Source organism: Aythya ferina (genome assembly GCF_964211825.1).
Source record: "Aythya ferina genome assembly, chromosome: 4".
Classification (NCBI taxonomy): Eukaryota; Metazoa; Chordata; class Aves; order Anseriformes; family Anatidae; genus Aythya; species Aythya ferina.
In genome coordinates, this window is record NC_140300.1 from 13101639 (window position 1) to 13116782 (window position 15144).

A 15144-nucleotide genomic window follows, 5' to 3' on the forward strand; every position below is an offset into this window, starting at 1 on the left:
AACTTAGAGCATTTTTTTCTTTTAAAGTGTTTATAATTCTGGCTGTTCATCTAGATAAATGCAGACATTTACAATACAGCTGCAAGTGACAGACACACAGTGCAGCATTTGTTATAATGCTGCCATAAGAAATGAAATCACATTTGCAGGATTGTGTGTGACAAATATGGGTTTATATACAAGTATGTAATTAATAAAAATGGCAGTTTTAATAAACAGCAGAATAGTAGTAGTTTTACACTACAGATTAAGTTGTCCCTGCAGAAACACTATTTGTGTTGCTGAAATGATTGCCACATTCAAAATGCACAAAACTAACCACATCAGCAAATGCAGGAACATTGTATGGCAGCTCTGATGGGAATTGGTATACCACTGACCTAGACACTCCTACACCTATTCACACATGCCTGATAATTCCTGCCTGCCTCATTCCCACCTCCTTTTCTAGTAAAATCCTGGGGCCACAGGTTAATCTTGAAAAATCCCTTCTGTCATGATGCCGGATGTTATAGTAATGGGAACCTGTACATGTTTCACACACATCTGTAAATATTGAGGAGGACTTAAGTTCCTGACTCACACATCATAAATTCAGTTCTTTATAATAGTGTGATTTGAAAATCCACCTACCCAGTCTGATGAATCATTCAACTATTCTTCGTAGAACAGATAAAATCTAGTAGGGGGTTCTCTCAATGACTCTCTGACTCACTAACTTTCTTTTTTTCGTTTTTTTGTTTGTTTGTTTGTTTGTTTGTTTGTTTGTTTGTTTTTTTGCTACCAATATGCTCATTTAAAAGTGAAAGATCTAATACAGTATTGTAGGTTAACATGTGAACGCTGACTAGAAGGGCTCCCTCATAATGATAGTGCTGAGGTCTGCTACCACCAAGCGTAAATACCAGCCAGCTCATTGGTTTAATTTTTGACTAAGATGGGGTGTTTGTGGCAGGAAAGTAATGACAACACATTTCCCTGCTGCGCAATGCTGCTGGCTCAGCTCCTTAGCCAATGTAAATCAGCATTGTGCTTGTGATGTTAATAATGCTGGTGACATTCATGTCAGCTGAAGGCCTGCCCCACAGAGTGCTGCTCCAAGCTGTGGCTGAGGCCTGGTGGACAGCAGAACATGACAGGATAGTCCTGAATAAATAATGCCCTCCATCTGGGGTTTTCTGGTACCTGGTGTGAAAATGAAGGACAAAAGGCTCCTTGTGTCACAGTTGGATGATTTGGGCAGTAAGCAGTGAAGTGGGAGAGCCACATGCAGGCCTCAGGTCTGCTTCTTTCCAATAGCACAGTGGAGTGGGAGAGCCAGATCCTTCATATCCTAAACAACAGTCCTAACACACCAGCCAGTGAGACCAACCACAGGCTAAGAACCAGGTATTTTAATATGTCTGGTTTTGTGGAAACTTCCAATGTACGTTGAATGCAAAATTCCAGTTCCAGACCTTGCCACCAAATGGAACACCAGAACAGCTCCAGCTGCTCCTGGGGTTCCTACACCTCCCACCTGCCTTGGTGCAAATCAACAGCTAATTTTGAAGTCAGTGGTGTTACTACAACCAGTGCAAACCAGAAAATTAAGTAAAATTGTTTACCAGCCATGATAAATTAATACAGAAAAGAACAAAATAGCATTGCCCAATGTCACAGGTGGACCATGGAAATGCATAGTCAGAAAAAAAAAACCCTACAAACTACATTGACTTGAATCCAGTCTTCCATTCTCTTAAGACATCTGCCACCTTTCAAGGGCTTTTCTGTGAAACATTTTTAAGTCACAGGCTTGTAATAAAATACAAGTTTTGATTACAAACTAGATTCTCTCATGAATGTTTTGACAGCCTATTTGCATAAAATGTCTCATCACTAAAATGAGGGTGAGAAAAATGCTCATCAATTTGTTTTTCACAAAGAACATTCCTCAAGGCACAGAAACAAAGGTCAGCTGAAGTTCTGAGCTCAAATTTTAAAATATTCACTGAGAAAGGAAAACGTATGCAGAATATATGAAACTGCACTGAAATAATAACAGTGTGCTGAAGACACAAAAATTCGAAAAATGCTTGCAACATTTGCTGGCATTTAAATTGCAAACAAAACAACTGTTGCAATGTTTGCTTGATTTATTATTTTTTCTTACACAGTTTCAGTAATACAGGACACACAACTACCACTGTACCTCAGATGAAAGAGATTCTCCCTCCCTCTTCATAAAGTTGGATCACACTTTTTTTGTTTGTTTGTTTGTTTTTAACTATAAAACTGTCAATTAATAAATTTGGAGGTGTTTATTTATACCGGCCACTGTAAGATCTATTGCAGTCTAGTTCAGTTTGCTCACTGAAACTCACAGCCAACTTTAGTAACACACAAAACTATTTATTTTTTAATTATACTATTTATTTATTTATTTATTTATGTTTCAGGCCAGTGACCTTTAAATCAGGGAGAAATATCGTGAACTTAGCCTAAAATGAGTAAAATAGAGGAAAAGCCTATCATTTTATAATTTCATAGTTGTGCTAACATAAAAAAGAATTTACTCCACTGTTAGACTTAAATACTCAATTGTTCAACAAAAACAAACAGACCCTGTTTCTTGACACCTTTTTTGACATTAATATTGTGATTGCCATCAGTTAGGCAGTAAAAGTAATAGATTGTTGTAATCTTAGAAGTGTAAAAAGGATACACCACCTATTCCTGTCCCAATTTATTTCTACTATTTCTCTAGTTTCCCCACCTCTTCTCCCTGTGACCTTCATGCAGATTCTGGAAACAAACAAATTATTCCTCATTCCCAGCCTTTGATGTTGTGACCTTTCCCTGATGCTGTGTGAAGTTATTGCCTTGAATTACAATTTTTGTGTGTTCAGGAACATTGTAGCACTGGAGAATTTAAACTAAATTAAAAGCAACCAGGAGGCTCTTACATGTTATACTTAGTGTTTAAAAAATGTACATCATGGTATGAGATAAAAACAAGAACATGAAAAGGACGTATGGAAAGGGAGCTACTGAATGAATGGGGGCAGAAAGAAAACACTTAAAAACATTTTCAGAGTCAAATTCTACCCTAGGACACACCTGTACAACAATGATAAAAACTTTAAAAAGGGGTGCATAGTTCCTGAATAAACAGAGCCATACAATCTGAGATGTGATCAAATTCCTCTAGTCTGTGAAAAGTAAGCAGCCCACCCCTCAAATGAAATTCTCTCACCTGTGAATGATGTGGTATCTCTGCAAATAATCCAGGGAAAGTGCCAGCTCACAGATGTATAGTTTAACAGTTCCTTCGTTAAAGTGGACATTCTGCTGCAAATGGTAGCGCAGGTCTCCTCCAAGTAAGAGATCAACCACCATGAACATGTCTTCTTCATCTTGAAAGGAATACCTGGAAGAAGGAGTTACAGCAGAGATTTCAGGGTCAGTGAAGTAACCACAGTTGTGCCCTAGGGTAGCTCTCAAATGTAGATCTGCTCATTGTAAATCCATGATTTGTTCAAAAGGCAAATCTGATTTCTCCACTGCTGTGGTCCAATCCTACGGCCAAACTTTCTTTGATTGTGATAGAGATTGTATTCAAGGCAAGCAGAGCTTGGACTGCTGCTGTGCTACTAGGAACTGTTTTAACCATAAAATAATACCTGGATGTTGATAAAACAGTGTTAAAAATACCTTTCAGGTTTATACATTTTAAAATAGCTATATAGACATTCACTTGTCAAAATGGCTTACTAAGTAGCAGCAATAAAATGGAAGGCCTTGAAACACTTGGTATTCACACACATATGACTGTGGCTCAGCACCTACAGAAAGTATCCTCACAGAATTGAGAGCTGCTGTCCCAGGGATACATTCCACATTCATTAAACATATGCAGTGTTCTATTAGCTGAGTATTTTCAATAGTTTCCAACATAGTTCCAAATTCAATAAGAAATAACACTGCAACTTTACTGTAACATACATATTTTTTCAGCCTGTAACTTACATCTTACAAAATGACAGAATCTTGGTTACTGACTGAATTCTTCTGGATCCTTTCCCAGAACCGCATGTTGAATACTCTGAGGACCGAATTCTGATCTGATTTAAATCCTGTAAATCCAAAGGTGTAGCCAGCAAATGTATAATGTACATAGTGCTTGGGCAAGCAGGAATTTCCATGTGTTTCTACTTACCTTGGATAAGCTGCCATTACTCTACTTTCTTCTGATCTGAGAAAACTGACAGAAGCTCACTGGATTTCATTTCTGAATGCAACTATCTAAGACACAGTATTTTAGATTTCCCAAATAGGGAATGATGAATACCTTATTTCTAATACAAAGTCAATCTTCTCTGAGAAATGGTTTTAGAATTCATTTAGTTGTGAAGCTTATATCTGTTGTGGATATGAACTACTGAGAAGTGATCCACAACGACAGTGCCTCTTCCATCATCTTTTATCCCATGAGGTGTGTAACGTATGTTGGTTATAGATTAGATTCAGTTGTCCTGAACTGTAGAATATATAAGGAAATTAAAAAGAGTGGATTTCCAGAAAATCTGTACTAAAAAAATAAAAAAAAAGCAGAAAAGTCAATATTAAGTCAATATTAGATTATTTTAATTGACAGTTACATACAGTTTCACTTTCATTCCCAGGTTTGTATTTTCTGAAATGAGGCACTGCTTAGGGGTTGTCACAAATGATTTGTTTTGAATTTAAATGCTTTCTATTCTTTCTGAACACCCTTCTGAGAAGTGAGTGTCTCTATGTACTCTACTCTTCTGTTATGTTTCTGTATGCCTGCCAAATGCCAGGAGGGGAAAGCCATTTTATTTGCATTAAGCTTACTTCTCAATAAGTCAAATCTCTGAAACAAAATCGTAAAGTAGGTGGCACATGGTGTCTGCTCACCTCCAGAGGCTCAGAATTTCATAACACATGCTAAAAAAGAGAAGACTTCAATTATATTCAAATTACATAGAATGTTGCACATTATTAAGCCTGGAGGAATTGCAAAAGAAAGATTAAATATATAACTTTATTATTTTTATTATTGACACCAGTATGTTTTTAAATAGAGTAGTTGTAGCTTTGAGCAGATGTAATGAAAGATGCTTTTTTTTTTTTTTTTCTTCAATTATTACTAAGTGAAGTGTAGATTATGTCTGGTTACCTCTTACAATTAAATATATATATATGTAATGAAAAGTCATGGATTGAAATACTGTGTTTAGTCTGGGACTACAGAGCTCTTATGGTGTCTAGAATCATATGATCACATGCTTGTAGAGATGGTTATGATGATAAGACTCTGATCTCAAGAAAGAAAATGTCCTGAGTCATTTCTTTACTGACTCAGCCATCATGAGGCAGAAGGTGAAGGCAAGGTAAAGAGTGACTGCTGTGAATTGTTTTTAAATGCAACAACTATTCGCATTTCTGAGAGAAAAATGAATATGTTAGTAAGAGTATTCATAAATATTTAGTGCAAATAAAAGAGTCATCAGAACAATCAAGAAATAAATGAAATCTTGTGCATATCCAGGTGAATGGTAACACTTAGTGGAACTGGGTTTGCACTCCAAGCTTGTGGAGCTTGTGGAGATGCTGAGGCTCTTTGGTTTCCTGTGGGAGAAATGTTTCTGGGTGGGAGAATGGTGGTCTTACATTATTTCCCAAGTAGCCTTTTGGCATATCTGTCAATCATGAATGATTTTAAAAAGAGATAAAAAATGAATAAGAGATAACAAATAAAAATAAGAGATAACAAATGAAATAAGAACAAAACCAAACCAGGATTCAGAAACATAGTTAATATTTCCATTCACCAGCCTTCCTGAAACTGTCACAACCTCTAAGTGGTTCAAAGGCCAGTTTTATTTAGACATGAAAGCTAGAATGATGCAGACTCAGACGCATCTCTTAAGGAGTTCTGTATATCCTCTCTTTCACTTGGAGCCAGAATTTTCTTCCATTTTTTGATTATACATTATTGATGTATATGTGTGGTAACTCTGTTGATCCTGTCAGCAGAGTTGTGTATTCATAGTGGTGTAGTAAAAGATGCGAGCTGCATAAGTCCAGTTAGAAAGAACAGATGCTGTAAATGTGTATGTTCAGTATACAGAGCAGACATTTTCACCCATGTTACATTATATTGCACCTGACACACATCTCTATGCTAAACACACAAATACATACTACAGTGATGTTTTCCCCACACAGTAAGTCCAGTTGGCTCAAACCCATGTAGATGGAATTTCTCTGGCTATCTGGATCAGACCAGTGTGAGATAAAAGGTGTTGGAAACAACAGGAGATTTTTTTCCAGGAGATTTTTTTTTGAGGGTAAATGAGTTGATCATAGAGAAATTATATGCCTACAGCCTAGAGAAGAGCTTGGACATGAACAACAGCAGAAGGCCTCTGGAGCCAATGACCACTCCATTAAGTAACTCCTGCAGCTACAAATTGTTAAGCTGATGAATGCACAGAAGGAATTGCTCCAGGTCTTGCTGTGCAGCTGATAGTACCAAATACTGTGGCTCCTGCTCTGTGTTAAGGATTCATAGGACTTGTTGTACCAACTCCTGACTGGTTTTGTTTGTCATGATCACAAGCAGTTTTGTCCTCTGTCTTTCTTCCTTATACAAATCCAATATTCTTTCTTTATACAAGAAATGAAGTATTCCCTTTTAGCGTCTTGCTTTTCAATATTTCAAGAAATAAGTGGGTTTGATTTATTGGTTTAAGAATTGAAATTGACAGCAAGTGAAATATTAGGAACCTGAAAAATGAATCTTTGAAACTATTGCTGTAGTCTAGGGAGGGGCTGGTGGCAAATCGACCCGATGGAGATTAGTTTTTTGAATAAGCACTGTAATTTTACTTATGCAAGCTTCTTATCTGATCAAAGGCAAATGACACACAAAAAGACTGATTGGTTTTGAAGTAAAATCAGAGGTTATTTGGGATCTTTATGTTAACCAGGTAGCTGAGAAATACCTTACTGAATGTATTACAGTTTTGTGTCTCATATTGAATACTACATTACTAAGTTGGTGTAAAACCCAAATTTTAAACCTCAGTGAAGTGAAAGAATAAATGGCTTGGAGTATTTTTTGTTGTTGTTGTTTGTTTGTTTGTTTGTTTTTTAAAGTAGTGTCATGAGCCAGTTGTAGGAAAATTGTTCTAATTACAAAGCTAGACTCTGCTTTCTTTTGCTTGAAGAAAAGTTTTAATACATTAGAAAAAGCTTTCTTCAAATTAAGATAAAATAATAATGCCCCTAGCAAAAGCAAATTGGATTTTTGATTATCTTCAGTCTGGAAGATAAATTACGATTGAACAAAATTCTCCATGGAAACAAATTTAAACAGAGTACTTTCTGAATAAGTTATATCTGTTCTCATATTTATATCTGTATACTTGTTTTAATAATAAATATTTTATATTTATATGTATATTTGTTATTTATATTTCTGTCTCTTCACAAAAGCAGTTACAGATGAGTTATTTAGGTCATTTTTCCCCTTTACACTCCATCATCTTAGTTAGTTAGGGTATTTTTTTGCTGAAGTCCTACCAGATGAGGTACTCACTATCCAGAGCTTTTCTTTCATGTGTATTACCTGGGGAAAAGGAAATCATGATTGATATTCTGTGTATGACTTTAATTTAAGAGTAAAAAATACATTACATAATTTCAATCATTAAGCCCAAGCCAAACTTCATAAATCTGAGTTAATCAGTTAAAGCAAGATATATACAGTTCAGATATTCAGATAACACCTTTGGTCTTTATTGAATATGATAAATGATTAAGGCTGTGTAGCTCCTAACTAGAAATTTAAAAGGGATCATTTTCCATTTTTGTGCTGGTAATATTAAGAGGAGGAGGCAATGTTATCTATTTATTTATTTATTTTTGTGACATGAAGCTGCTAATAAGTGTAGATTTTCCTGTGTGTTAGAAAAGTAAACAAAACATACCAGATCCTGACATTCTCTTTACAGACATTTTACATTCCAGAACATTGCAAAGCAGAGAACTGCAGTAGTGCACTGGTTCCTAACTTTACAGTCAAAACAAGTAATGCAATGGGCTTAGGAAGAACTGGCCTTGTGTCCTGGTGTTTTTTGGATTCTCTCCGTGAGCTCATCTCAATACTTGTTGCAGAGCTGTTCAGTCTTGGTCTGGATTAGCAAGGCCTTGAATAATCTTTCAGACACGTACAAATCCCAATAAGGATAACTCATCTCTAAATTGTGTAAGCCAGCTTGTCCAAGAGGGGGCAGGCAGTTAATGGCTTAACCCTCATTAACTGGTCTCCTTCCAAGAAATCATGTGGCTACATCTGGACTGCCTAGTGAAATCTCATAGAGAATTCTGAGATGGGTCTGAAGAAACCACCTCACCCAGACATACCATTAGTTACAGGACCTTGGTGCTGCCCCTTTTGTGAAAGCAGAATTTATTACCTCTGTCAAAGCATGAGGCTAGTCTAATTAGGCTAGTCTGGCTTCCTGAACCTAAACTGGCACCTCTGTGCAGTGTTGTGTGAACAAAGCAACTTCTCTGGGAAGTCAGCTCTGTTTACCAGTGCTTCACTAATGTTGAAGTGTTTTGAATTGCCTGAGTTACCACTAAACCTGTCCATGAGTAAGAACTTCCCTTCTGTAAGAACCTTCATCACTATGTTAAAAATGGTTCTCATCTTTAGAATGAAAAGAAGAATTTCAAGATTCCCATAGAAGGGAAATTCTGAAGAAAAACTAAATTTTCTAATTTCAAACAGATTGTTCAAAAGCTAATTTTCATGCAAATTTTAGAGCCATTAGCCCAAACCAGGCTCTCACAATTTCTAGCTCTGGGCTAGGAATCTCCAGATGTTTTCAGAGATCTGCAGATCTAATAGCAGCTTTTTTCAGAACCAGTAGAGTGTTGATGTTAATACCATCAACAGGATGTCAGTAAGAAGTGGATCCCAAAGACCTGGAAAAACATCTTGGAAGGTACAGCAAAGCTGAAAACTGGGACCTGACCTTTACTTAAGGACAAGCTCTTTTGAACACTCTTGCTTTCTGCCAGAAAGCCAATGTGAATCCTCACATTACCACTGCTTATTCTGCTTGGTTTTCATATTGGTGAACCAGAATTTTTTACCAGCATAATTGTTACTGACTTTGTTTTTACATTATGAATAATTCTACATGAGTCCTAATGTGAAGAAATCATCTTGCTACACAGCAAAACAGAGGATGTTAATGCTGCAGTTGTATTTGCCTAATAACACAGTGAATGTCATGTGACTACTAAAACAGGACTTTGGCTTCTGCAGAGCTTGCATGAAAGAAGCATGAAATAGAAACAGCCTGCAGATAGAGGACAATAGAAAACACAGGGAATTTGAAACTTCCTGGCTTCCTGGCTGCACTGCCCTTCCTCCCTCCAATGCAAAGGAGCTTTCCCAATTCTTCTACTTGTCCTCCAAGCTTTTGGGGACAGGAGAAATTCTTCTGTACTGTCTGCATGATAGATGGCATAAAGAACACACCAAGGCTAGAGTACCTAGATGTTGGTAACAGAATAATATTCACTAAGATTTGTGTTCTAGGTAACTATGACGCCATATCTAACTGCCTTGTAGTTTGTATTTTGACAGAATAGAAAATACATATTTTATCCTTCCTTTACAAAGTAAAACATGACGCTTTATGTTTGTTTACCTGAAAAAGAGCAAAGAGTTGAACCAAAAAACAGTTGAAACAGAAAGACAACATATCCTGGGCCACATCAAAAGAAACATGTCAGGCAGGTCAAGGGAGGTGAATCTCCCCCTCTACTCTGATCTTGTGAGATCCTACCTGGAATGCTGTGTTCAGCTCTGGGGCACAAGAAGGACATAGACATTAGAATGAGTCCAGAGGGGGGCCATGAAGATGATCAGAGGACTGGAAGGCCTCTCCTACGAATAAAGGCTGAGAGAGCTGGGGCTGTTCAGCCTGGAGAAGAGAAGGCATCAGGGAGACCTTATAGCAACTTTCCAATACATAAAGGGGGTGTACAGGAAAGCTGGAGAAGGATGCTTTGTCAGGGAATGTAATGATAAGACAAGGAATAATGGCTTTTAACTGAAAGAGGGGTGATTTAGATCAGATATTCAGAAGAAATTCGTCACTCAGAGGCACTGGAATAAGTTGCCAAGAGAAGCTGTGGATGACCCATCCCTGGAAATTTTAAGGCCAGGTTGGATGGGGATTTGAGCAACCTGGTCCCTGCCCAAGGGAGGGGGTTGGAATAAGACGATCTTTAATGTCTCTTCCAACCAAAACAGTTCTGTGATTCTGTGATTCTGTGATTCTGAGTATGCAGGTATTATGGAGGCATATTTGAAATGTTCCTTCATAATGTCTGTTTTGCTTACACTTCTGTAGATTTTTTTTTTCTTTTTGGAAACTGGGTAAGCATTGGTTATTAGAATTTGCAATTTCTTCTTGCAGAACATTTAATAGAAGTCTATTGTTGCAAAGAAATTGAAATACATTTATTTTGAAGCACAGAAAAAAAAAGTTATTTCTCCAAATGCTGTTGAGAACAAAGGAAGATTACTTCCTTTATTTCTTTATAAATATGTTAAAAATACCTTTCAAGATTATTAAAAAAAAAAAAAAAAACTTCTGAGAACAGGAAAACAATTCCATTAAAATTAAGTTGTTTATGCTTATTTGAAACACCTTCTCCAATTCTGTTTAGAGCAGATGTGACCAAAGGGGACAGCTAAGAAAAATGACTACATAAAAAATAGCCTGAAATGAAGCTGAAAGTTGCCCTGAATTACTGTCTCAACAATGATAGTAAGAAATAAGTAAGCAGAGTCATTAGAATGGTATATATTCATATAACCAACACCAATTAATATTAGCTCCCAACCAGCTAAGTGTTGTTAATTAGAGACAGTTTAGCATTCATCCACATGTGGAGAAAAGTCTTTTTTTTCCCTCCAGGAGGATGAGGTGAGGTCACAAACCCTCAATAATATGAAAAACAACTGCTTGTCATTCCCATGTGCACTGCCATAACATTTGTCTCAGCTCATTCTCGGCACACTCTCCAACAATACAGCAGACAGACAGCAACAGTGATGAACTGAAGATATACAATCAAAATGCAAAACAAATAACTAGCGTTTACTGCTAGTTATGCGCTTTGGCTTCACCTAATGAAACAAACCTCATTACTCTACTTTCATATACATAAACTACAGGTTATTAATAAATCTGTTTTGAACTGTTCAAGTGTTTTGTAAATCCTGATTATTTGAGATGGTGTACCTCAGAGCTGCTTCTATTTTTGTCCTTCACCTGGCTGTAATCGACTGATAGTTAACTCCCTCTAAAAGTAACTTAATTTCTGCCTCTGATTTTGCACATGCTAGCTGAGGATGAGGTTATTTAAGATGTGAGTTATGGTGATAACTATGGATATTTTGCCTGACCACAATCCTGATGTCCTCTCCAATATGGTAGACAAATCATGTGATCAAAATATTTCTGGTCATGTTCTGTACTAGTGTACATTCTCACTGTTTTCTGTTCCTCTAGACTGGAGGCAAAGAGCTTAAAGCCAGGTATTGCTTAATACCCACAGTCAAGTGAGATACACGTTTTTTTCTATTGTTTTTGAATAGTGTTCACTGAACATTAAAAAAGACTCATACTATAATTTAGATTTGAAAGGTTCTCTGAGGGTCACCAAGTTCAACCTCTTACTGTATTACTCAGGGCTAATTTCAAACTTAGATCAGGTTGCTCAGGGCCTCACCAAAGGAATTTTGGAAATTTCCAAGAAAGGAAGTTCTGCAGCCTCTGCAAGGATACTGTTCTGGCCAGTCACTGAGTTTTGAAGAGATTTTCTTTTATTCTATCCAGCTGGGATTTCCCTTGCTGCACCATGTCACTTTTGCCAATTGTCCTCTCAGCGTACATCTCTAAAAAGGGTTTTTCTCCATCTTTAGATGTTGCTATCTTTATGTCATCACCATCACCCCCATGGGTAGTGAAAGATTCTAATTAGTTTTTCCCCTCATACTCCTGTCCTCTGCTTCTTTGTTCTCCAAGTTTAACAACCTACCTGTATCCATTTGAACATCAAATGCTCCAGCCATCAGTCATTTTAGTGGACCTCCATTGGACTCCCTCCAGTTTGCTGACATCTTGCTTGCACTGGAGGACCCCAATCTTGACACAGTTCTCCAGATGTGACTCACAATTGCCAGAGTTTCCATCATGTGCTGGCTATGATTTTGCTACTGAACCTTAGTATGTGCTGCGTGGTCTTCCCAAAGACCATGAGGACAGGCAGAATCAAAGTCGGAGCTCAGCAGCATCATGTCCCAGCTGTGCTCTCTAATACAAAAGTGACAGTGCTTCTCCAAAACTTAATAATCTTGTAGACAATAACATTTTCCAAGAGACACCCCACAGGAGGTAATTTTTGAGATACACGACATTTTCTGAACCCTTCACAAACATTTATTAGGGGCTTATAAAGTCTCAGACAAATAGAATGAACTTTTGGAACACTGCGAATGACTGAAAATGGAAAAACTACCAAGCGTCCACAATTGACAGCAATTACTACGACTGACAATATTTTTGTGCTCATACACTAAGTGATCCATTTTTTTCAAGTGGTCCATCTCTAAAAGTACTTTCTGATAATTCGTTTTTCAGGAGAAAATTAATTACTTTCTGGCTCATTTGCTCATATACTCGTAGACTTAATGGCACGGTAAAGTCTGATAAAGTCTGTTTTCTCAAATATTATTAGACCCATGATAAAGTAAGACTTGCAAATGAATGCAAAACAGGCTCATGTCTCAGACTATTTGTTTAGGATATTTAAGCAGACTTGGGTGCAATATCTTCAAAGCTCATTTTACTCATTTTAATTGGCCTGTTACAAAGAGCACTGCAGCTTTCACCAAGTTCACTTAGTTTCATTGAGTCCCAGATTAGCTTCATTCTTCATCAAGTTGTTTTGCTTTTGTGTTTGTTTTAATTTTTGTGCCTTTTTTTTTTTCTTTTTTCTTTTTTCCCCAAGTGTTTTATCTTTCATATATATTTTGTTAAGGGGATTAAAGTCTCCCCTATCTTATGTTCTGTGTACAGCATCCTTTAGAGTAGGTACATTATAATTACTCATGAAAGCTCCATTCCAGTTGAGTGAACAAGAGCATATATAGAAGGTACTTTGAATTTGCTGATCTGAACCTAATCTTTAAAATCCATTCAGCTGTGTCAGAGATGTGCTGTGACTAGTTATGCTTGTTGTACTTAGTAAATGTTTGCCAAGTTCTTCGTTATAATTTTGTGTTATTACCACTGTTAATTTATATCACTTCAATATGCACATGACATTGCAGCAGTAGCAATTCTTTGTACAGTACTAGATAGCTGCTCTTGTCTACTGTTTGTCACAAACACACCCAAATAAAGCAAGCAGCAAAGAGCATATATGAAGAACTCAGGAAAAATATTTCTCAGACAATGCTGCATTATCAATGACCCTAAAACCGCACGGAAAACCTGGAGCAAGAATTTACCCTGGGAGGAAAATGACCAGATTAGGAAGCAATTTAACAAACTGGGGATATATAAATGGGTTGCACCCATTATAGCTGAGAGAGCTGGCTGATGTCTTTTCAAGTCTGCTGACAATTATCTTTGGAAGGTCCTGGCACCTGTGAAAGCCTGAGGACTAGAGAAAAGCAAACATCATTCCAATTTCAAGAAAGGCAATGAGGATGATCTGGGGAACTACAGTCTGGTCAGCCTCATCTTTTTACCTAGGAAAGTGGTGGAGCAACTAAACCTGGAAACCATTTCCAAACACATGAAGTGCAGGAAGGTAATTAGTAGTCAACAAAGATTTACAAAGGGGAAATCATGCTTGAATAACCTGATCTTCATTAATGTTGGGACAGGGGTGCACCTCCAGCAAGTTCACAGATGATACAAACCTGTGAAGAATGGCATATACAGCAGCTGGGTGTACTGCCATCAGAAGGACCTGGGTTGGCTGGAGACTGACACCAGAAGACTGACTCTCTAAAGTGGGGCTACATACAAGAAAAGTACTGTCAAAGAATGGAGTTCAAGCACATATTTGTCTCATGGAGCATATCCTTTGCTTCCCTTCCCTCTTTCACACAGCCTCATTATCTGAGGTACGCAATATTTAATTTAATGGAAGACTTTTAAAAATTGCCATATTTCTAAATAGAGATAACTTTTAGTTACTAAACAAGAATGTCAGCAAGATAAATAACCCAAAGTTTCAAAATATTTAAGTTTTAGGTTTAGCTGGGGTAACAGATTTTTTGAAAGTCTGGATTCATACTTTGGAGGAACCCAAGGTTCAGTAAGCAAACTTGTTATAGATTACAATAAATGAATTCTAAACCTTCTCTATTTTTAACTTCAAACACTGTTCTGTTTTGGAAACAATTTTGTAAGATTTTTTTTTCTTTTCCAGGTCTATAAAGAAAAGAAACAACAAAGTTGCCATGCTCACCATTATGCTTCAATCATAACAAAATTTAACCTTCAGCACATGAAAAATGTCATTGAATGAAAAATAAACGAACACATTTTCAAATTAAGAATAGGTATAAGTCCTTGCAGTATATAACCTTAGACACTACAGTGGTTGTACACACACCTGTGTGTGTGGAGCTGCATGGGTTGAGAGACTTAAAATAGTGTTTTTCTTTTTTATTTGTTTAGTCATGAACCACGTTTTCCCTCTGAGCTACATGAAAACCTTCATTTTTCTTTTTATATGACCTAGAAAAAGCACGCTAGGTTTACCTAGCACGCCTTCTGTATCTCACTGGAATTGGCAGATTTCCATTTACAACCCTGACTTTACTGTAGACTAAAACTTCTTTCTGCTACTGCAATGAATGTTTTATCTTCTTTTTCTTTTGTTAGAAACATCCAAACGCTTTTCATCCCGTTTCCAGTAGAAGTCCTCCACTGTGATATTATTGCATTATTGCTGGTGAATAAAACCCACCACTCAAAAGGTTTCACACAAGCAGGGTTTTTTTTGTTTGTGTTTTTTGTTTGT

The 15144-nt window shown here is 37.0% G+C and overlaps 1 protein-coding gene across 3 annotated transcripts in view; it reads right to left on the minus strand.

Annotated features, from left to right (window-relative positions):
* The window catches only part of STK32B (serine/threonine kinase 32B), a 177736-nt gene that overhangs the window by 76457 nt on the left and 86135 nt on the right, over positions 1–15144 (minus strand). For all 3 annotated transcript variants that reach the window (XM_084516687.1, XM_084516686.1, XM_084516685.1), the window contains exon 4: positions 3236–3409. In XM_084516687.1, coding sequence (XP_084372813.1) covers positions 3236–3409 — 174 coding nt within the window. The remainder of the gene's footprint in view (positions 1–3235; positions 3410–15144) is intronic.